Source organism: Dipodomys spectabilis, unplaced genomic scaffold (assembly GCF_019054845.1).
Source record: "Dipodomys spectabilis isolate Male_0828 unplaced genomic scaffold, ASM1905484v1 ptg000329l, whole genome shotgun sequence".
NCBI classification, from domain to species: Eukaryota; Metazoa; Chordata; class Mammalia; order Rodentia; family Heteromyidae; genus Dipodomys; species Dipodomys spectabilis.
The window spans coordinates 5,192,403-5,214,539 of NW_024871006.1; the positions used below are offsets into that span (position 1 = coordinate 5,192,403).

General features: G+C 57.5%; 2 protein-coding genes across 2 annotated transcripts in view; one reads left to right on the forward strand and one right to left on the reverse strand.

Annotated features, from left to right (window-relative positions):
* Nucleotides 1–1,255: 1,255 nt before the first annotated feature.
* Nucleotides 1,256–6,257, forward strand: Ubald2 (UBA like domain containing 2). Its single transcript, XM_042665474.1, has 3 exons — nt 1,256–1,639; nt 1,762–1,824; nt 5,861–6,257. The coding sequence occupies exons 1-3, from the start codon at nt 1,520–1,522 to the stop codon at nt 6,167–6,169; spliced, it is 492 nt and encodes a 163-aa protein (XP_042521408.1). The 5' UTR covers nt 1,256–1,519; the 3' UTR covers nt 6,170–6,257.
* Nucleotides 6,258–9,258: 3,001 nt separating this feature from the next.
* Qrich2 (glutamine rich 2) overlaps nt 9,259–22,137 on the reverse strand; it is a 31,994-nt gene continuing 19,115 nt past the window's right edge. The window contains exons 17-32 of the mRNA XM_042702643.1: nt 20,573–20,676; nt 19,446–19,560; nt 17,984–18,238; nt 16,813–16,935; nt 16,640–16,714; nt 15,736–15,900; nt 15,507–15,628; nt 14,926–14,991; nt 14,636–14,737; nt 14,214–14,408; nt 13,756–13,897; nt 13,327–13,417; nt 13,125–13,166; nt 12,449–12,618; nt 11,191–11,248; nt 9,259–9,443 (exon numbers count right to left, since the gene is read on the reverse strand). Coding sequence (XP_042558577.1) covers nt 9,259–9,443; nt 11,191–11,248; nt 12,449–12,618; nt 13,125–13,166; nt 13,327–13,417; nt 13,756–13,897; nt 14,214–14,408; nt 14,636–14,737; nt 14,926–14,991; nt 15,507–15,628; nt 15,736–15,900; nt 16,640–16,714; nt 16,813–16,935; nt 17,984–18,238; nt 19,446–19,560; nt 20,573–20,676 — 2,010 coding nt within the window. The remainder of the gene's footprint in view (nt 9,444–11,190; nt 11,249–12,448; nt 12,619–13,124; nt 13,167–13,326; nt 13,418–13,755; nt 13,898–14,213; nt 14,409–14,635; nt 14,738–14,925; nt 14,992–15,506; nt 15,629–15,735; nt 15,901–16,639; nt 16,715–16,812; nt 16,936–17,983; nt 18,239–19,445; nt 19,561–20,572; nt 20,677–22,137) is intronic.

The window sequence follows — 22,137 nt, forward strand, 5'->3', positions numbered from 1 at the left end:
GGTTAGGTGGAACAGGGCAGGAGGAGTCACTTGATCCCTGAGTTCCAAGTCAGCCCAGGCAATACAGTGAGACACCTCTCTAAAAATAAATGAAGGGCTGGAGTTGAGAACCTGTAACCTGTACATAAACATTCATTATTTTTAAAAAGATTTTTTTAAAAAAATTAAGGCTATAGTTAGGTCCAACAATTAAAAAAAAATCCTCAGCTTGAGATATTAGTCACTGCTGAGAAAGTGGTTTTTCCTCTTAAGCTACTTTGGTTGTACATAGCTATTTGTTTACATCCCCAGAGATTAAGGCTTTTGGTTTTACAACCGAGAAGAAGAGTGCTCCATCTTTGTGATGGGTAGTGATTAGGAAGGAGCTGGAAAGGGCCTAAAAACCTGTGTGTGTATGTGTGTGTGTGTTGGTTCTGAGGCTTTCTCTCTTAAGTCTAGTGCTCTAACACTCAGCTCTACTTCCGGCTTTTCTGGTGGTTAATCCGAGATAAAGAGCTTCACGGACTTTCCTGCCTGGTCTGGCTTCGAACCATGATCCTCAGACTTCAGTCTCCTGAGTAGCTAGGATTACAGATGTGAGCCACCAGCACCCTCCTCCCCCTCCCTCCCTCCCCCTCCTCCCCCTCCCTCTTCTTCCCCCCTCCTCCCTCTTTCCCCCCTCCTCCTCCCTTCCTTCTAAATCGTTCCTGGTGCTGGGAATTTAACCAAAGCCTTGCAGCACTTGTTAAAAAACAAACAAACAAACTAGAGACTCTTGGAAGTTATTTTAAAACTTAAATACTTTTGAGAGGAGCCGCTGGAGAAGTCCTGTGTTTTCTATTTTGATCATTCTGTTTCTCGAGATGACCACATCTTTCAGAGGAAATGAGTCAAAGGCACTCCGTCTTGCTTTTCCAGCTGAGCACGTTCAGTTTCAATGAAGTAATGAATGAACTTGGCCGCACCCCCCCCCCCCCCCCCCCCCCCCCCCCCCCCCCCGCCAAGTCTACAACAGCAAACACAAGAGCCCCGGCCAATCACCAGCCACTCAAGGTTTTCAAGTTGAGTTCAAACAGCCCCACGGTAGGCCAATCAACACGTGCGTCTCCGCCCCCACCGCCCGGATTCGGCCAATCCCGATGCAGAATGGGCCAAAACACAGCAGCCGGCCAATGCGGAGACGCCCCACGGCGCTGAGCTCCGCCAATGGGCGCGGCCCGGCGAAAAGAGAAACAGAGCTGCCGGGTCGCCTGCAGGATTCGAATCGCACGTCCGTCTGAGAGCCCGTCGCTGGCGGAGCGGCGCGCCGACCAATCAGCGGCGGCGACTGGAGGCCCCGGAACGTTGGGACACCCGGGCCCCGCCCCGCGCCGTTGTTTGTGGTGTCGGCCGGGCCGCGGGAGTCGAACCACAACATTCGCCCGGCGGCGGCGGCGGCCGGGGCGGCGGCGGCGGCGGCGAGCGAGCGCTGAGGGAGGCCTCCGCGGGCCGCCGAGCCCCGGATCCGCGCGGCCGCTCGCGCCGGGCCTGGCGTCGCGCCATGTCGGTGAACATGGACGAGCTGAGGCACCAGGTCATGATCAACCAGTTCGTGCTGGCGGCGGGCTGCGCGGCCGACCAGGCGAAGCAGCTGCTGCAGGCGGCGCACTGGCAGTTCGAGGTGCGCGCGGGGGGCCGCGGGCGCCGGGGGCCGGGGGCTCGCGGGGGGCGCGGGCCGGGAGCCGGCGGGGCCGAGCCGGCCGGGCCCGCGCTCACGCCGCCGCGCCCCGTGTTTGTCCGCAGACCGCCCTGAGCACGTTTTTCCAAGAGAGCAACATTCCCAGCAGCCACCACCCCCCGCAGATGGTGAGTGCGGCGGGGGGAGGGGGGGGGTGTCGGGGCCGGGGGTGCCGGGGCCGGGGGTGCCGGGGCCGGGGCCGGGGCCGGGGGTGCCGGGGCCGGGGCCGGGGGGTGTCGGGGCCGGGGGTGCCGGGGCCGGGGCCGGGGCCGGGGGTGTCGGGGCCGGGGGTGCCGGGGCCGGGGCCGGGGGTGCCGGGGCCGGGGCCGGGGCCGGGGGTGTCGGGGCCGGGGGCGCCGGGGGCCGGGGATGCCGGGGCCGGGGCCGGGGGTGCCGGGGCCGGGGGCCGGGGGTGCCGGGGCCGGGGGTGTCGGGGCCGGGGGTGCCGGGGCCGGGGGTGCCGGGGGCGCCGGGGCCGGGGGTGCCGGGGCCGGGGGCGCTGGGGCCGGGGCCGGGGGTGTCGGGGCCGGGGCCGGGGGTGCCGGGGCCGGGGTGCCGGGGCCGGGGGCGCTGGGGCCGGGGCCGGGGGTGTCGGGGCCGGGGGTGTCGGGGCCGGGGCCGGGGGCGCCGGGGCCGCCGGGGCCGGGGCCGGGGCGCCGGGGCGCCGGCCCGGCCGCTGTCAGCGCCGCGGTGACAGCCATGTTGCCGGGGAGCGCCGCACCGCGAATGTAAACAAAGAGCCAAAATGTCTTCCAGGAAAGAGCGCTCCCGGCCGCCCGGCCCGGCCGACGCCGGGGCCGACGCCGAACCCGGGGCGCTGTTCCCGGTTGGAGGCGGGGGAGGGACGGGGGGGGGGCGCCGGAATGAGGGGACAGGAGGAAGGGGCGATCCTGACCCCGGGGACTAACGGGGGCTCGGGATCCGGGTAGCCGGGCCTGGGGAGGGGGCCGCGGAGGATGAGCTGACACATCCAGGGGCGCAGAGGGGGTTCGTGGGGGTCGTCGAGCGCAGCCCCTCCCCCCCCCCCCAGCCCCACAGGAAACGGGGAAGGGAATATAAATCCACCCTGGCTCAGGAAGCCACAAAGGTATGCTGGTCCTTCTCAGGGAACAGACCCGGTTGGGACAGGCAGACAGATTTTTGACCCAAGATAAGGCCTAGAATCTACTTTTTATCTTAAGGAAGGTTCCACACAGTTCAGGAAACCTTACTGGCTCCGGCTGGATTTGTTTTCTTCTCCGTTCTGGCCCCAGGCAGGAGCCTTTGCCCTTCTGGCCCGGGGCTGCTAGCTACAGCCCTGCTTTCTGGAGGCCGGGGCTATCCCTTTTCCACTCCACCCCCCCATCCCAGCCCCTGGTTACCTATTAGCCCCGTGAGGTGGAAGGGTTTGGGCTCCGTGGTGGGGGGTTGTAAAACATTCATTCTCCCTGAGAGCTGCTGTGGTTTTCAGAGTGCATTTTGGGCTTTTTTTTTCTTTTTTGGTGTCCTTGGCCAATGAGCTCTCTCCAAGGCAGAGACCACATATGGCTCTTCTGCCATGTGTTGTGCCGCTTTCTTCTTGGCACCCTGTTTTCAAGTTTCTCACCAATTCCTCCTGCCGCCTAGGAATCAACGGAGAATGGCATTAAGAGCGAGATGGAAGAGCACAGGGCTGGCTGCTGGACTGGCAGCTCAGGCCTGGCTAATAAGCGCAGTAGAGGTTTTATGTCTAGGAGATCCCACACCAGCATCCAGCCATGGAATCCTCTGGCTCCCAGAGCCCTGGGAGCTCCCTGTCTCCTCCTCCCTCCCCCTAAAGAGCCTTGAGGTTTGTCTCCTCCTCCCTCCCCCTAAAGAGCCTTGAGGTTTGTTCCTGTCAACTGGCCATTTGGAACAACACGGCCATTCTAAGGGGCCCGAACAGGGAGGTTCACTGGGATGAGCACTTTCCCTTTCTCGGCCAAGCCTAGGGGGCCTGTAATCTTCAGAAACTTCCCTGGAAGAAGGCAGCAGGTTTTATAATCCCTGTGTCCATCAGTGACAACCACTGGGCTTCATCAGCCCCAAAAGAACACCCTGCCACCCCTCAAGAGTTGGCACTTTCAAGGCACGCACCAGTGATTCGCTCCTGTAATCCCAGCTACTCAGAAGATTGAGATCTGAAAGCCGGGCACGAGTGGCTCACGCCTGTCACCCTAGCTACTCAGGAGGCTGAGATCTGAGGGTCAAGGTTCAAAGCCAGAGCAGGCAAGAAAGTCCGTGAAACTCTTATCTCCAATAAACCACTAGAGAACCGGAAGTGGCACTGTGGCTCAAGTGGTAGAGTGCTTGCCTTGAGCTGAAGAGCTGAGGGACAGCGCTCAGGCCCAGACTTCCAGCCCCACAACCAACCAAAAAAAAAAAAAGAAGATTGAGATCTGAGGATGGAGGTTTGAAGCCAGCTCAGGCAGACAAAGCTGAAAGACTCTTATCTCCACTTAACCAGCAAAATGTCCAAAACATAGAGTAGTGACTGAAGTGGTAGAGCACCAGCCTTGAGTGAAAAAAGCCAAGCAAGAGTGGGTAGCCTCAGTCCTGGTGCCAAAAATTTTTTAAAAAAAATTAAGAATTGGCAGCTTGAGACAAAGAGAAAAATTAAACAAAAACACTGGCATTACCACATGTGACCTGGGCATGGATCACTTATAAATGATTGTCCCGGAGATTGTTGGAGGTTGCCACGGTTGGGGGAGCTTCCCTGGTTGGTAAGAAGCGGTCTGCAGTTGGATCTAGAGGGGCCCAGGCAGGGCAGTGTGAACTGGGAGCCGGAGACCTGGGTCACGCTGGGAACTGCAGAGGGGCCATTACAGAGTCTCGCCCCAGCCCCTGGCTCGGCTGAAGCAAGAGAGAAGCTCCAGAGAGATGCATGGACTTGCCCAAGCTCACCCAGGCAGGCGGGTGGGCACAGGCCCTGTTAGCCACCTAGGGCTGTTCTCTGAAGCCCGGTGGCTGTTAGAGGGGCCAGGCCTCCCTGGCTGGGTGAACTGGGGAAGTCGGTCACGATGCTGTGATGCAATTGGCCTCCACCCTTACCCCCCCCCCCCATTCATTGTTTCCTGCTGCTGAGGAGAAGTCAGGGGGGTGGGGGGGAGGGAATGGTTAGGGTAGGAGGACAGTGTCTGGGTTGGGCCCAACCTCTGGCTGAGTCCTTTGGCCTCCTGTAAGGGCTCCTGGGAAAACAGTTGGTCCGTACTTCCTGGGAGCTGAAGGCGTCTCTGCCTTTGGGGTGGGAGTCCCCACTTCACGTTCTGGCTTTGGTTTGACTTGGGAATTCTGCAGGTCCCCACCCCTAGCCTGGCGGCGGGCCTGGAGGTCTGGTTTCGTTGTGGTCCCAGCGTAGCTAGCTCCTCCAGGAGAGGGGCCAAAGGCAGTTTTTGGAGCTGCCCTGAGGAAGAAGACTTGGGAGTGCCACCTCTGGCCAAAGGCAGGCTGGCAGGATAGAGCTGGTGGCCCCAGGGGTGGGGAGCAGCATGGCTAGCTACTGTCCATCCTGTCCTAGGAGCCCCGGAGCACGAATGTAGTGTGAGCCAGGAGCGCGGTTCTGAGCTCAGGCCCATAGGCTTGGAAGCTGAGAAGTCCAGCTCGGTAGCTCTGATCCCCGCTCTGGGTTGCACTGCCAGTCATGGCGTGATCTCTGGGCCTGGTAAACTGGTTTATAAGATGGGAAGCATAATTCAGCCCACCAGGCCTCCAAAAGGGAGGCGGGCAGTGGAGTCGAGGTCTTTGGGTTGTGAACGTGGGTTGCATACTACCCCAAGGAAGCACAGCATTTCTGGGCTAGCACAAGAGGAGACCCTGGTCTGGTCTGGCAGACACCCCGGGGGCATCTGAGGGAGCATGATGGAGGGAGCCAGGTGGCTGAGTGCTGGGCAATGCTGTCCTGGGCTACTCCTTGTCCTTTGGCTTAATCCAACACCTTCGCTTAGGGTTGGAATTAACCATTTCCTTCCGCTACCTGGCACGCGTTCACTTCTAAGCTCCTGCGGTGCTCACGGGTTGGCGGGGTTTGCCTTTTCTTCTTTTTTTAACCCGTGCGTGGAGGGGGTTCGTGTCCTGTCCAGGCTGCCTGTAGGATGAAAAATGGGCCAAGAGAGACGGCGCTGCGCTGGCAGGCAGCCCTCCCCACAACTGTGTTTCCTCCCACAGATGTGTACTCCTAGCAACACCCCTGCCACACCCCCGAACTTCCCTGACGCCCTGGCCATGTTCTCGAAGCTTCGCGCCTCCGAGGGTCTGCAGAGCAGCAACAGCCCCATGACAGCCGTGGCCTGCTCGCCCCCTACCAACTTCAGCCCCTTCTGGGCCTCATCCCCGCCCAGCCACCAGCCGCCCTGGATGCCACCCTCCTCCCCCACGTCCTTCCGTCTCCACTGCCCACAGCCCATGTGGCCCCCCGGGGCACAGCAGGGGGGCGCCCAGCAGAAAGCCGTGGCAGCCGTGGATGGCCAGAGATGAGACTGGATGCCGCTGGGCCCTGGGCTGGAGCGGGGGAGGGAGGGGGAGGGCAGTCCAGGGTTGTGGGGACATGGAGGAGGGGCAGGGAGGGAGGGGGTTCAAGGGAGGGGGAGGTTTTCCTGAAGATCGCACTGGAAGATTTTATAAAAGAAGTTTTTTTGTGGGTTGGGGGGGACAGTAAAGGTCCTGGGCTACTTGGGTCCCGCAGGAGTTTTTCTTTGGGCAAGTTTTTTTTCCCCTCTTTTTAATATATATAATATATACGGATATATAAATATAGCTAATGTATGTGAAAGTGGGGTTGGCACTCGTGGGGTGTTGGGGTTTGAGGGGAAGGACAACCTGACCTTGGGGGAAAGGGGGTGACTCACAGCCAGATGAAGTGCTCTTACATCTTGCAGTTGGGGTGTTTTGAGCTGCTTCCTCCAGAAGGCATACCTGCAATCAGACTTCTGCTCCGGCCTGGGAAAGAGCATTAACTGGCTGTAGTGGGGGGGGGTCCCAGCAGGGCATGGTGGGATTGTCCCCTCTATCGCTATGTCCTGGTTCTGTTGCTGCTGTCTCCAGGACTCCTCTCCATCTCTTTGCCAGCCCTGATTGCTGCTTGTGACCTCTTCGGGGTGTGCAAGGTTCACAGGACTGAAGAGCTGGCTGGCGTCGAAGGCCAGCCCCTGTTGAGTGTGGCTCGAGGCTCTGCCTACCCTAGCTCCACAAAGCCCCCGCCCCCTCCCCGTGTGTCCAGGGCAGGAGGGTGGGGGAGACACAGGAGAAAGCCGCCTTTTAGCCGCCTTTGGGCTGAGTTCAATCCCAGTCGTATCTCACCAGGGTGAAATTTTAATTTAAAAAAAAAAAAAACTAAAAAAAAAGAGACTTTTCCAATTTCCCTGGTTTGTGATGCTTTTGTTTGGTTGGGGTTTAGGGAGGGGATGGTGGGGTGCTGGCTGGTCTGCGCTTTGGAGAGGGGCCCAGTGGTTTGGCTCGTGGAGTTGCTTTGCCCAGTGGAGGACACCCACGCCAGGGTGTTGGGTGGTGCTGGCGGGGTAGGGGTGTGCCCTGACTTGGATGCTGTGCCCTCTCTGCTTGGCCCTGTCTGGAGCCCCTGGCACTCAGTCCTAGAAACCCCATTGCACCTGGGAGAGCTGCCCTTGAACCTGGCAGCCTGAAGGCTGGGCCCCCCGCTCCGCTTCCCCCCAGGAGATGTGTCCTCTCCAGCCCGTGGGGAAACTACCCATAGGCCGGCCCAGGCCCTCAGCTTGCTTCCATCCTGTTGGGGCCAGTGCCCCTTCTCAGTGCCCGCGATCTGCGTGTTGAGGTGGATTCGGAGCCTGCCCAGCACCCCTGAGTATGGCCTATTGCTCCTCATGGTTTGAGAAAGACCCAGAACTATTTGGACACAGACCTGGGTCTGGGTGTGTGGGACCCAGGGTGAAGTGAAACAGCCCCCGGGCCAGTCTCCAGGCCTTGAATCTTCTCGCTCTTGCCCGGGCCGCCTGGGCCCTCTAGTGGAGTGGAACCCCTGCTCACAAACCCTGTCTCCTGTGTGTGACATGGATGGACCTGGAAGCTGGCTCTGTCCTTTCGGTTTTGTTTCCTGGTTGAAAACCCCGGGGACTCCTCCCCGCCTTGCCCCTGCCTCTGCCCACCTGTGCTTTCCCAGGCCGCAGGGGGAGCCCCTGTGAGGCCTGTGGGCTGGGTCTTCCCCCAGAGGCCGCCCAGGTGTGTGGGTGGCATGGGGTGGAGGGGGCTGCCGGGCAGCTTGGGGACTGCGGCTCCTCTCGTGGGCGTGGGGCAAGGCCCTGCCACACTGTAGAATTTGGCTTCTGAACCTGGGAAACTGAGCCGACCTCCTGACATTTCACCGCAGGGTGAGGCTGGGGTGAGAGAAATGGGAGCTTGGCGAGTGGGGGGGGGGGGGTGTTGGCCCTGCCTCTTGCTTACAGAGAAAAGGGCACTGGGCTGGGCACCTGCTGGGGACTGTCCAGGCGGCTCCTCTTCCCATCCAACCCCAGTGCTCCATGGCTCTATAAAGGCTCAGACAGAGGGAGAAGGGGGCACCCCCCCCGACACCCCCAGCCAAGCCCGCCTTCGCCCACGCCAGGCCAGGGGTGAGAAACACATTTCTTGGCTGTTTCTGGAACTCTTCCTGTGTGATCTTGTCACCCCTTCTTCTCACACCCCAAGATGAGCCCTGTGAGAGGGGGGTAGGTGGGAACTGGGGAGATGGGGGGAGCCCCGTGGCCATTCTGAACAAACCTGCGCAGAGCCTGCCTGGATGACTCAGGGCTTCCTAGGCCCCAGGTAGAGAGGCCACTGTGGTTGCTGGGGGAACCTCTGGCTGGGGGTGGGGGGGCACGCCACGCCCGGGAGGTTTCTGTGGGTGATGGTCGTGCTGGGGACCTATCCCTTGCAGTTGCTGCTCTCTCCCTGTTCCTCAGGCCTTGAACATGGGGGGGGGGCAGCAGTGAGGCCTGCCCACCAGCTGGAGCAGGACAAAGGCTCACCTTGCAGTTGGCAAGGCTAGTGCACTGGCCGGGCACTAGCCGTGCCAGCCTCTGCTCACAGCGCCTCCCCGCGCGCAGCCAGCGCGCCCCTTCCTGGTGGCTGCAGGTTTTCACAGGTGGCTGGTGGCACCTGTGGGGGGCGGTGTGGTCTGGGCGGCGGTGGGGGAAGCAGTGAACAGCTGTACCCCCATCTCTTGGAGTGGGTTTGCAGTTTCTGCTCAGTGAGCCTTAGGCCAGCCCAAAGACTAGCTGGAGAAGGCGTGGCTGGACTAGCTGTCAGGGCGGAAGAAGGCCCAGCTCATCCCAAGTGGGGTCTGGAGTCTGGCCACAGCTGACCTTTCAAGCACCCTTTGGGACAGGGCTCCATCTTCTAGGGGCCTGGTGATTCTGGACTGTACCCCAGACTTGCTGCTCTCCAAGAAAAGTTTAGCCACATGCGCGTGCATGCACGTGGGCATGAGAGCCGCCTGGAGGCCTGGCCCAACAGCTGGCGCCACCTCCCGCTCACTCCATCCTGCCGAGGTCAAAGCCCGCAGAGAAGCCTCAGCTAAGCACAGCTCCTTCCCCAACATTTATTTCAAGCTCTGCTCACAGAGTCCGGGCAGATGACCTGGGCCCCCGGGTGGGCTCCTCATCCTCTTCTTCGTCTGCGAGAGGCTTGCCTAAACTTGCAGCCCTTCCCTGGAGGGCCTCGGGCAGGCTTTCTGTCTCCCGGAAGCCCCCCTGGGAGGAACGCCCCTCAGAGGCTTCCTCCTGTTGCTTCAAAGAAGACTCTGCAAGACAAGAGGGACTTAGCCGGCTCTGCCTCAGTTCCCAAGTTTGCCACGTTCCACCCCAGCGTGCCCAAAGTCTAGGGGAGCCAGGAACAGCCCCCTTAGCCAGGCTGATGGGCTGGGGTGCTCAGTGCAAGTGCACATTGGAGCTGGTGAGCAAAGACTGGAAACCCCTTTCTAATCCTCGCGAATGACAACTAGTGAACAGGCGCTCTGCCCTGCCCTCCTGCCTGGGCCCTGAAGCTGTAATGCTTCCTGCTTAGGCTGGCGCTGCCCCACACTGGTGGCTCACCCCTGTAATCTTAAGACTAAGGAGGCGGAGAGCTGAGGATCAGGGTTTGAAGCAAGCTCAGACAAAGCCCTGGGGACTGGGAAGGTGGCTCAGTGGTAGAGTGCTTGCCTCACATGCATGAGGCCCTGGGTTCGATTCCTCAGTACCACATAAGCAGAAAAGGCTGGAAGTGGCACTGTGGCTCAAATAGTAGAGCACTAGAGCTGAGGGTCAGCGCCCAGGCCCAGAGTTCAAGCCCCCTCGAACTGACAAAAAACAAACAAACAAAAAAAAACAAGTCCATGATGAGCTGGGTGCTGATTGCTCACGCCTGTAAGTCTAGCTACGCAGGAGGCTTAGATCTGAGGATCATGGTTCAAAGCCAGCCTGGGCAGGAAAGTCCTGAGATTCTTATTTCCAGTTAACCACCAGAAAATCAGAAGTGGGGCTGTGGCTCAGGGACAGCACCCAGGTCCGAGTTCAAGACCCACCACGTCAAGTCCATGAGGTTCTCATCTCCAATTAATCAGCAAAAAGTCAGAAGTGGAGGTATGGCCCAAGTGGTAGAGTGCCGGTCTTGAATGAAAAAGCTAAAGGATAGCATCCAGACCCTGAATTCAAGCCCCAGTACTTGCACAGGTACATACGCAAGGGCTGTTCTCACAATAGTCACCCTATAGGCACAGAAGTTTTTCCTGAACACCATTCCTTTCCCCTGCTTCTGTATTTTTTTGGGGGGGTTCTGGTTGTGGGGCCTGAACTCTGGGCCTGGGCGCTGTCCCTCAGCTCTTCAGCTCAAGGCTAGCGCTCTACCACTTGAGCCACAATGCCACTTCTGGCTTTTTTCTAATGTGGTGCTGAGGAATTGAACCCAGGGCCTCAGGCATGCAAGGCATGCAAGGCAAGCGCTGTACCACTGAGCTACCTTCCCAGCCCCTGCTTCTGTATTTTAAAAGTCGTTGGAGTAGACAGTGGAGTGCCTGGGGGGAAGGAGCTAAGAAAGCCTCAGAAGCCCTCTCCTCCAGCCCCTTCTCCTTGGTAACTGGCTCTGAGGCCAGACTGGCCATGAATTCCAGTTCTGCCACTTCCTAGCTGTGTAGCCTCAGGCAGATACCTCAGTCTCCCCAGGCTGTACTGGAGCTAACATTGGTGTTCATACGTGTAAACCCAAACAATGCCTAGCCAGAAAAGACCTCAATGAAGGCTGGGGTACTGCCTTTTTTTTTGTTTTTTGTTTGTTTTTTTTGTCAGTCGTGGGGCTTGAACTCTGGACCTGCGCGCTGTCCCTCAGCTCTTCAGCTCAAGGCTCTACTGCTTGAGCTACAGTGCCACTTCCAGTCTTCTGATGGTTCATTGGAGATAAGAGTCTCATAGACTTTGCTGCGGAGGCTGGCTTTGAACCATGATCCTCAGATCTCAGCCTCCTGAAGGGGGGGAGGGACGGTGCTACCTTTTATCCCCTTCCCTCTCCTTTGCCACAGGCCCTCACTGAATTCAGGAATGAAAAGATGGCCTGCAGGCTCTGGTTCTTAGCCTGGGGACAGGGGTGTGGTGTGGGTCCCAGAGATTCCAGAATTTCCTGCAGCCATCTGCAAAATGCTGTGGGTACAGGACTGTTTTAGAGGAGGAATATCAGCACGTTCTGTTTTCTTGGGAGCTCAGACAGGTAAGCAGCACAAATTCAGCACCCCCTCCATGACAGATGAGGAAACTGAGGTCTACAGTGGGACCAGCCTCAAGTGACCCAACTCCCCAGCCCCATGTCCCAGCAAAGAACTCTAGACCCTGTGGGGCTAAGCCCCGAGGCCTTGCTCGCTGCACTCCAGTGGGGTCCAGTGAATGCGGGAGAGCAGGGATGCTGGGTGTTTCCCAGGCCTGGGAGCAGGAAGGAAGGACTGCCTTCAAAACAGGCGTGGAGCTGGCACCAGTGGCCCAAGCCTATAATCCCAGCTATCTAAGCAGCTGAGATCTGAGGATTGGGCTCCAAGCCAGCCTGGGCAGGAAAGCCCATGAGACTCTTATCTTGAATTAATCACCAATGAAAGCTGAAAGGAGCTGTGGCTCAAGTGGTAGAGTGCTAGCCTCCAGGGAAAAAAAAAAAAAGCTCAGGGAGACAGTGCCCAGGCCCTGAGTTCAAGCCCCCAGGAGGGGCACACAAAATTACAAAAACAAAACAAATTTGGAGAGGAGTCCCAGGGCCTGGCCCTGCTGTCTACCAGCCATTCGGACCTTTCAGGGCCTGTGAGGTTGACTGACGAGCTAAGCATTTGAGCAGGGAAGGACTTGGGTCTGGAGCCTGTGACTGCCACCCTTCGTATGGAATAGCACAGTGAGTGTCCACCCTACAGACCTAGCACCAATTAAGCACACAGTGACTGGATTTTCTCTCTCCTTCCTCCCATTCCATCCCACCCTGCAGCTACTAAAAGGCCCTTGATGTCTCTAGCATGGGTGAGGGGCTGGGAAGGTGGCTCAGTGGTAGAGCACTTGCCTTGCATGCAGGAGGCCCTGGGTTCGATTCCTCAGCACCACATAAGCAGAAAAAGCCGGAAGTGGCGCTGTGGCTCTAGTGGTAGAGCACTGGCCTTGAGCTGAAGAGCTGAGGGACAGTGCCCAGGCCCAGAGTTCAAGCCCCATGACTGACCCCCCCAAAAAAACAAAAAACCAAACAACCCAGTATGGATGGGAAAGGGATTGGGCTTGGGGGGCTGTGAGGCAGGAAGACAGACCAGACCAGGCTTCCCAGAAGGACAATCCATCCAGCAGGAAGCTTCCTACCTGAGTTGTCAGGGGACATCTGAGCGCTGTGAGGCCGAGAGAACAGCTGGCCATTGCTGCCGAGGGACAGCTGCCTGGAGATGTGGGCCCGGGACAGCCTGGACTTGTGCTTTGTCATCCCCGAGGCTGAGGAGGCAGCGGAGGCAAGGGTCGGTCCCAGCACAGGGAGAGGGCTCTGCGGGGACCCAGGACACTGAGGCGTGGCGCAGGCCATTTGCCGGGCACATGAGCCCTTTTGGAGCGCTGCGTTCCCACACCCACCCACCATCAGTCCATCCTTTGTCCCTGCCGGTACCCACACATCTCCCCGTCGCTCTACTCATCATCCGCCCTCCCGTCTATCCACTCCGATTTTCTGAGTGCTTATACACATTGGTACGGTGAGTTCTGGGCAGGGGATTTTGGTACAGAACAGGAAGACAAGACATGGCCACCGGCAATGCCCTACCCCTGCACCCTGGGCAGTGATAGAAAGCACACATCATTGCCAGGTGGTAGGACTCAGGAGACAGCACTTTGCTGAACTTCCAAAAAGCGGGAGGGAAGGAGGGCTTGGCTGCGATGCGGTAGAGAAGCTCAGCTGTGGAACAGGAGGATGAAGACTGGCAAGAAAAGATGAGGCCACCACCTACCAGGCAATGGGCTGAGGCTGGACAGCTGGGTCTTGGAGAAACCTGAACGTTTGAAGGCAAGGAAATAGAGAAGGAAGAAGGACCCTTAGATCCTGCTGGCCCAAGACAGGGGCTCAAGACATCTCCAAAGTGCCAGGAGATGGATATCTCGTGAGACCCAAGCAAGCACCCTGAGGAGCTCTTGGGCTGACTAGATACTCACTATTGTCTTTGGTCAGGATGTCAGGCAGCTTCATGTCCATCCGTCCCTTGTAGATATGTCCATCCAGGCCCAAGATGTCTACCTCGTCATGCTGTAGAGACAGATGCATATCTGTGATTGTCGTCGCAACCAGTGCGGGCTTTGTGACGGCCTGGGTCACCACCTGTCTTCTGGCACCAAGTGGCACTCGGAACCCTCCCCAGAGACTGTGCACCACGGCAGAGCACCCGCATGGAAGATGTGGACAGTGCTGCTCTGCCAGCCTGGCATGAGAGGCAGCACCTGGCTGGGCAGCTGCCGGGTGAGGACCCGAGGGACTGAGTTGGATTGGAAAGGTGAAATGACTTCCCGTGGGGTTTTCCAGAGGGACTTGGGCGTCTGAGGGCAGGGCAGGGCCTTTCCTCTCCGTGGTTCCCACAGGGCCCCGACCTTCATGGCAATCTGGATGTCCTCATGGGGAATCAGGCCCTGCAGGTGCTGCAGACGGCTGCGGCGGTATGGGGAGGTGATTGTGTGGCTGCCCCCACAGCGCCTGGGTATGGTTGAATAGGTGTAGTCCGAATCTGGCACCCTGGGGTAGACAGCATTGGGTCACTGTGAGCCACTGGGAACACAAGCTGGGATGCACCATGGTGGGGCTGGCCAGAGGGGGATGGGCAGCTCTTTTCAACAGGGATCCTCAGGGACCAGGCATGGGAGTCGAGACAGGAGCAGGGGACCCGGAAGAGGCGGGTGAGTGAACCGAACAGCCTTGTGGCCACCACCCTAAACTCACAACAGACACACACACACACACACACACACACACACAGTCTTGCATGGAGACGTTGGGCAGAAGCCAAGCTCAGCCGCCAGGGCCTCGTGCGGCCTGGGTCCCGTGCGCCTACCGTTTGTAGCAGGGGCGGTTGAGGCACCGGGCCTGCATCAGCTCCCGGATCATCTGGCTGCTGGCCTTCACGGAGCCTCCGAAGTGGATCTGCACCTTCTCGATGTCCATCAGCATCTTGGAGTGCATGGTACGCAGGCGCCCCACACTCCGGTCCATCTGGTCACCCCGGGCAAAGGGGGCACCCAATTTGAGGCTGGGGGCCCAGGTGGGGGAGGGGGTCAGGCCCAAGACTGGATGGAATTCCAGGTACACTCTACTACCAGGCCTGCAGACACTCCCCCTCCGGCTGCAGGAACCCCTCCCCCCAGACCAATCTGACCCCAAGACTGGCACCACCCCATCCTATCCAAGTGCCCTCTGGTGTCTCGCCCCACTCCCTCCTCGTCGATCTGGCCGGGATACCAACTGCTGCCCTCATACTTGCGACTCTGCTGGCGGATCTGCTCCAGCTCATACACTGTATAGGGGCGGAGGGACCGGTGTCTGGGCAGGCTTGGACCCACAGGGGTCACAGGAATGGTTCTGGGCAGGGAGAGAGAAGGTAGGTGTATGTGTGTGAGTGTGAGTGTGTGTGTGTGTGTGTGTGTGTGTGTGTGTGTGTGTGAAGCCTCACCACCCAGGAGGGAAGCAGACCCAGGGCAGAGGAGAGGCCAGGGAGAGGCCAGGTGGGCGGGCGGAGGAGCCGGGGTGGGCCAGATGTGGGTACTCACTGTCCGGTCACAGGTGTTTCCAAGGGACGGTCACAGGAGAGGCAGTGGAAATGAGCCAGGAGCTGCCTGTGGAGAACGGGCTGGTAAGTCGGAAAGCCGTGGCTCCAAAACTCAGTCTACGGGGTGGCAGATCCCTGCCCTGCTTCCTGGAGACTGGTTCTTGATCATACCTCGCTTGTTCTGGGCAGACATGTGGCACCTGCGGGGACCTCACCCAAAGCTGGCAGAGGGCAGGACCTAAGGGTACCCTGCACAGGCCTTGGGTGCCCCCTGGTGGCAAAATATGTGAACACCAGGCTTGGCTTCAAGCCTGACCAGGACCTTTCCTGGTCCCTAGGGCTCAAGGCAGTGTGCACACGCTAGCCTGGAGAACCTTGTCCCTCCCCACTCCCTTTCCCCCCTGTCATGGAAAGCCCCTCAGCTAGAAGACTTCTTCCAGCTCTTCAAGTTCTGTCCCTCCACCTGTGGGACAGTTGATCTGATCCAGCCAGGATCGAAGAGGCCTTTGTTAGGTTCCAATCCTGCTCTCCAATTGTCACCTGCCCTCTCCAGCAGAACCTGCCTGCTTTCCCTGGCCTCACCTCCGCATGATGGCTGCCTCATCTGACTGGTAGAGTGGAGGGCGCTCTCGGAGCTGCTGCCGCAGAGATTTCCACCGGTCCTCCAGGGATTGCTTCACCGGGTCCAGCTCCAGGCGGTCCAGCTGGGGAGGAGACACCAAGTTAGCTTCGAGGCAGCAGGAGGCAGAGGTGCATGGGGAGGTGGGGCAGGGCTCCGCCCCGCCCATCCTACAGCTCCGCCCACACTCACTTTGTTGTCCATCTCAGCAAGGAGCTTGTCCAGCATCCGCTGCCAGTCCTGCTCCTTGCCACTCATCTTGGCCACCAGTTCCTGCATCATGTGGTTTAGCTGCTCTGTGGTGGCATCAAACTGGATACGGCTCACTTTGGAGGCCAGGGCACTCTTGTCAGCTTTCTGCATGAGAGAGAGAGAAAGAATGAGAGATAGCAGGAATGCCATGCCAGGGTCCAGGTGTGGGCCTTGGATGTTGAACAGGTGCTCAAGAGTTTACATGCCCAGGGCTGGGAAGGTGGCTTAGTGGTAGAGTGCTTGCCTAGCATGCAGGAAGCCCTGAGTTCGATTCCTCAGTACCACATAAACAGAAAAAGCCAGAAGTGGCACTGTGGCTTAAGTGGTAGAGTGCTAGCCTTGAGCAAAAGAAGCTCAGGGACAGTGTCCAAGGCCCTGAGTTCAAGTCCCAGGACTGGTAAAAAGACAAAAAAAAAAAAAAAAAAAAGAAGCTGGGCGCTGGTGGCTCACGCCTGTAATCTTAGCTACTCAGGAGGCTGAGATCTGAGGATCGCGGTTCAAAGCCAGCCCGGGCAGGAGAGACCGTGAGACTCCTATCTCCAATAAACCACCAGAAAACTGGAAGTGGCGCTGTAGCTCAAGTGGTAGAGCGCTCGTCTTGAGCTGAAGAGCTGAGGGACAGCGCCCAGGCCCAGAGTTCAAGCCCCACGACCGACAAAAAAAAAAAAAAAAGAGTTCACATGCCCAGCTGGTAGTGGTGGCTCACACCTGCAATCCCAGTTACTCAGGAGGCTGAGATCTGAGGAGGGAGGGTTAAGGTCAACCCAGGCATGAAAGTCCATGAGACTCTTGGATCTACCCCCTCCCCCCTCCCCGCCCCCGCCACCTGAGGCAGGGTACTTACAACATCGATCTCCATCTCTAGACTTTCCCTGTTGGCCTTTTCTTTCTCCAGCTTCTGAATGCCCTGATACAGCTCCTAGGGGCCCAGAGAACCGGAAATGAAGAACTGAGTGACAGGGGTTGGGAGGGGGAGGCTGGGCCTCGGCCCCATGCAGGCTCTGGGCGGCGGCTCACGTCAATCTCCTTCTGTTTCTGCCGATGGTCCTCGATGAGGTTGCTGGTGGTGATGTTGAGCTTCTCGCAGTCACCCTGGACTTGCAGGATGGCGCTCTGTACATGGCCCAGCAGCTCCTCGTCCTGCCACAGGAACCACAGGGTAGGCTGTCTGAGGATGCTGGCCAACCCCAAGGCTGCCCTTGATAGCTTGTCCTATGACACTCCACCTGGCCCGGCGTGGTGGTGCGTGCCTGTAATCCCAACACTCAAGAACTGGGGCAAGCCAGGCGCCGGTGGCTCACGCCTGCAATCCTAGCTACTCAGGAAGCTGAGATCTGAGGATCACAGTTCAAAGCCAGCCCGGGCAGGAAAGTCCATGAGACTCTTATCTCCAATAAACCACTAGAAAACTGGAAGTGGTGCTGTGGCTCAAGCGGTAGAGTGCTTGCCTTGAGCTGAAGAGTTGAGGGACAGCGCCCAGGCCCAGAGTTCAAGCCCCGTGACACACACACACACACACACACACACAAAAATTGGGCAGAGGATCTTAAGTTGGAAGACAGCTTGGACTGAATCTCAAGACCCTGCCTTAGAAAACCTAGACCAAACACCCCCCCAACAGATCAGTGGCAACAGCCCCTTTCTGCTTTCACCATTTCCCACTATGAATTGTTCCCCAAATGGATGGGGCAGGACTCCCCCACGTCTTCATGGGTCTGGGGGTGCTCAGTGGAAGTGACGGAGGCTCAGGAGTCATGTGCTGTCCCGTGCCCCTGAGGGTTGAGGTGTGATCCGTAGCTTCGCCATCTTCCCTGAACCACACAGCTGAACACCTGAGTCTACATTTGGAACCCGGAGGCAAGACCCAAGGACTTGTGGTGGACCCCCTCCCCACCAGCAAGCCTGCCCTTTGTGTGGGGAGGGTGTTCCGAAAGGGTTGGGGAGACTGGCATGCAGGATGTCTTCTGCGATCATGTTCTCCCTGCCCCTCCCCCCACTTGGTAGACTCTTCTCCATCCTCTGTTAGCCAGTGCCACCCCCACAGTCTCCTGTCCCCAGACATCTCTGCTGCTGCCCTCGCTGCGGCTCTGGGAAGGACCAGGGGCTTCAGTCCCTCCCTGGAGAGCGCTTCTGGAGAGTCTAGGCCTAGGGCGCGGCTGCAGGGTGACAGACTCGAGCAGGAACCCACCTGGCTCTGAAGTTTGGCCTTCTTGGAGGGCCGGGAGGCGGCCAGGCTGTTCACCATGTCCTGCAGCTGCTCGTAGCGCTGCACCAGCAGGCTGACCTGGTGGCTTACGTCCAGGCTGCAGGCTGGGCACGTGGCCTCCAGGTTCATGTGGCCAGGCATCATGGGGGTGTGGAGCTTCTCCGGGGTTATGCTCATGGACAGCAGCGTGGAGGAGGAGGCCAGCATGCTCTCGATGATTGTCCTCAGTTTGTCTAACTGGGGGTAGGAGAGACCGGGCAGGGCAGGGCGAGGCTCTCGGACATGCCTGTTTCCACCCTGGTGCTGGGTGCTGTCCCAGAGCTTTTTGTTTTGTTTTTCCCTGACCTTTTTTGACTGAAAGTTGGGGCTCTGCCACTTGAGCCACAGCTCCACTTCCAGCTTTTTCCTTCTTTTTTGGTGGTTCACTGGAGATAAGAATCTCACAGATTTTCCTGCCCAGCCTGGCTTTGAACCACCATCCTCAGATCTCAGCCTCCTGAGTAGTTAGGATGAGAGGTGTGAGCCACCGGTGCCCGGCTTTTGGATCGTGCTTTCTGTCTGGCCCTGCTGTAAGACAAGCGGTCACCACCTCCTTAGTACCTAGTCATGGGGGGCTCTTAGTGGGGTTTTTAGTGGGTGCTCCATCCCTAGCCAGCAATGCCACTCCTCAAGAGTCAAAGAGATAGGTAGAGCTGGGTGGAAGGGCTGGAATGTTCTCCAGGGCCTGGTGACAGTGATTTGTCAGTGTCACTAAGCCTGAAGGGGGTCCCTGGAACTGGAAGAAGGGGTCAGCATCATGATGGGCCTTTGTCCCTTAAAACCTCAGATCTGAAAGGACCCGTATTTAGACCATATCATGACCGAAGAGTGCGGAGCCTCCCCTGCAGTGCTTCTGGAGTGGGGTGGGGGACCAGCATGACAGAAATGTCACAGCATGAAGTTCAAGATGGAAGAGCTTTGCAGTACAAGAATATCAGCTCTTTATCACCCTCCCAGGGCCCATGTGTGTGTCTCCTTTCTTGCTGACAGAAGTGTAAGTGGCTGCCAGGGAGAGGCAGTGTGGGGAGAAAGCAAAAAGCAATGATGGTCCAGCATCAACTGAGACAGACAGAGGGAGGCAGCCAGGAGCCGCTCCAAACCATCTAGGAGTTCAGCAAGGCTTATCAGAAGTAATGTTCAGCTGGGCACCTGTGGCTCACGCCTGTCATCCTAGTTACTCAGGAGGCTGATATCTGAGGATCGAGGTTTGAAGCCAGCCCAGGCAGGAAAGTCTGTGAGACTCTTACCTTCAGTAAACTACTAGAAAGCCGGAAGTGGTGCTGTGGCTCAAGTGGTAGAGTGCTTGCCTTGAGCTGAAGAGCTGAGGGACAGCGCCCAGGCCAGAGTTCAAGACCCACGACCGACAAAAAAAAAAAAAAAGTAATGTTCCGAGCTTGGCACTCACCTGCTCCTGCAGGTAAAGGGAAGCTTCTGAGACCGAATTCTCCATGATGGCCTTCCCTCGATCTTGGCTCTCTCTCAGCTCAGCCAGCTCCTTCTCAATGTCACTCACGGTGACTCTGTCAGGCAGGAAAGACAATCTGACTTCACTACCAGCCCAGATGCCTGAGCCTGGGGTGAAGAGGCCTGGCCGTGGGGGACACAGGATGATGGCAGTAAGGGTGTTCACTGCCCAGAGGCCTCTACTTAGGGAGTTCAATACCTTACTTTTGTCCCACAGGGGATGCCTGGTGTACTGGCCTGGCCTGCTAGGCAGTGGGCCAGGACCCTGCAAAAAGAACTCTAGCCAGGCGCCGGCGGCTCATGCCTGTAATCTTAGTTAAACAAGAGGCTGAGATCTCAGGATCATGGTTCAAAGCCAGCCTGGGCAGCAAAGTCCATGAAACTCTTATCTCCAATGAACTGCCAGAAAACTGGAAGTGGTGCTATGGCTCAAGTGGTAGAGCACTAAACTTGAGCTGAAGAGCTCAGGGACAGTGACCAGGCCCAGAGTTCAAGCCCTACAACCAACCAGACAGAGAGAGAGACACAGAGAGAGAGACACAGAGAGAGAGAGAGAGACGGAGACAGAGAATCTATAGGCTAGAACTAGAATTCTCCAATAAGATGCTTGTGAGGAACATCTTTCACTCCTTCCCGCTGGTGCTGAGCTGAGCTAGGAACCTGGGGGTACTTCTACTGGTTTATTTTTTGTGCCAATAGTAGGGCTTGAACTCAGGGCTGGGGGCTGTCCCTGAGCTCTTTTTGCTCAAAGCTAGCACTCTATCACTTAGAGCCACAGTTCCACTTCTGGATTTCTGGTGGTTAAATGAAGATAAGAATCTCTGGGACTTTTCTGCCTGGCCTGGTTTTGAACCAGGATCCTCAGGTCTCAGCCTCTTGAGTAGCTGATTACAGGTGTGAGCCTCTGGTGCAGGCTTCTAGCAGTTTCTTAAAGGAAATAGGGGCAACTGAAGAGCAGGTGTGATGCAGGCCAGAGATCGGGGCAGGAGGGAAACAGAAGTCACAGCCGCTGCTGGGGGTGACAGTGTGCTGGGGGTGAGGGGGGGCATGGGCAGGGCTGCGGTCTACCTGAGAATGCCCAGCTGCAAGCCTAGCGGGCCTGTCTTCACCTCCTTTGTTCCATCCGCCATGCCCATGCCGTCGCCTTTCATAAACCTCTGCAGCTTGTCCAGCTGGAAGCGCAGTGAAAGAGGAGACTCAGGCAGCGGAAGCCCAGGAAAGCCCTTCCCCATTCCTTATTCCTTATCTAACCCAACCTGACAAAAACCTAGGTCTCTTTGCTGAACTACTCACCCCGTTACCACTGAAGGCCTAGCAGCCTCTTGCAGGGCCTCCTGGACCATACCCCCCAAAATTCCACATTAGGCTCCAGGGCTGCCACATGTAAAGAAAGGACCATAGGTCTTTCCATTAGCCAAGCAATATTGTGTGTGTGTGTGTGTGTATGCATGCACGAGCATAAACGTGTGCTGGTACTAGGGCTTTGTGGTTTTCATTTACTTTTTTGCTCAAGATTAGCACTTGCCACATCTTCACTGAAATATTTTTTCTTTTTTTTTGGGGGGGGGAGTGTTGATTATGGGGTTTGAACTTGGCTTGGGTACTGTCCCTGAGTTCTTTTGCTCAAGGCTGGGTGCTCTACCATTTTGAGCCAAAGTGCCACTTCTGGTATTCTGGTGGTTAATTGGAAATAGTCTCATGGACTTTCCTGCCTGGGCTGGCTTTGAACCACAATCCTCAGATCTCAGCCTCCTGAGTAGCTAGGATTACAGGTATGAGCCATCAGCAACTGGTCAAGTTATATCTTTTTTTTTTTTTTGGTTGTTTGGGCTTGAACTCTAGGCCTGGGCACTGTCCCTCAGCTCGTCAGCTCAAGGCTAGTGCTCTACCACTTGAGTCACAGCACCACTTCTGGTTTTCTGGTGGTTCATTGGAGTTAAGAGTCTCACAGACAGGGCTGGGAAGGTGGCTCAGTGGTAGAGCGCATGCTTTGCATGCCAGAGGCCCTGGGTTCGATTCCTCAGCACCACATAAGCAAAAAGAAAAAAGCCGAAAGTGACACTGTGGCTCAAGTGGTAGAGCGCTAGCCTTGAGCTGAAGAGCTGAGGGACAGTGCCCAGGCCCAGAGTTCAGGCCCCATGACTGGACCCAAAAAAACAAACAAACAAAAAGAGACTCACAGACTTTCCTTTCCGGGCTGGCTTTGAACCACAATCCTCAGATCTCAGCCTCCTTTGTACCTAGGATTACAGGCATGAGCCATGGGCGCCCAGCTTGAGTATCCATTTCTAGATACAGGAAATGGACATAATGGTGGTGGGCACACTTTCTGCCTGGTAGGACAGTAAGGAACCAATGATTCAACAGCACATGGGGAGGGACTGATCCATCAAAGCATAAATTGCAAGTGCTAAGATTCACTCTAAAAAGCCAAGGAGCTGGATGCTGGAGGCTCATGCCTGTAGTCCTGGCTACTCAGGAAGCAGAAGTCTGAGTATTTTAGTTTGAAGCCAGCCTGGCAGGAAAGTCTGTGAGACTCCAATTAGCCACCAAAAAACTGGAAGTGGCTCAAGTAGTAGAGTCAGCTTTGAGTGAAAAATCTAAGGGACAGTGCTCAGGTCTGAGTTCAAGTC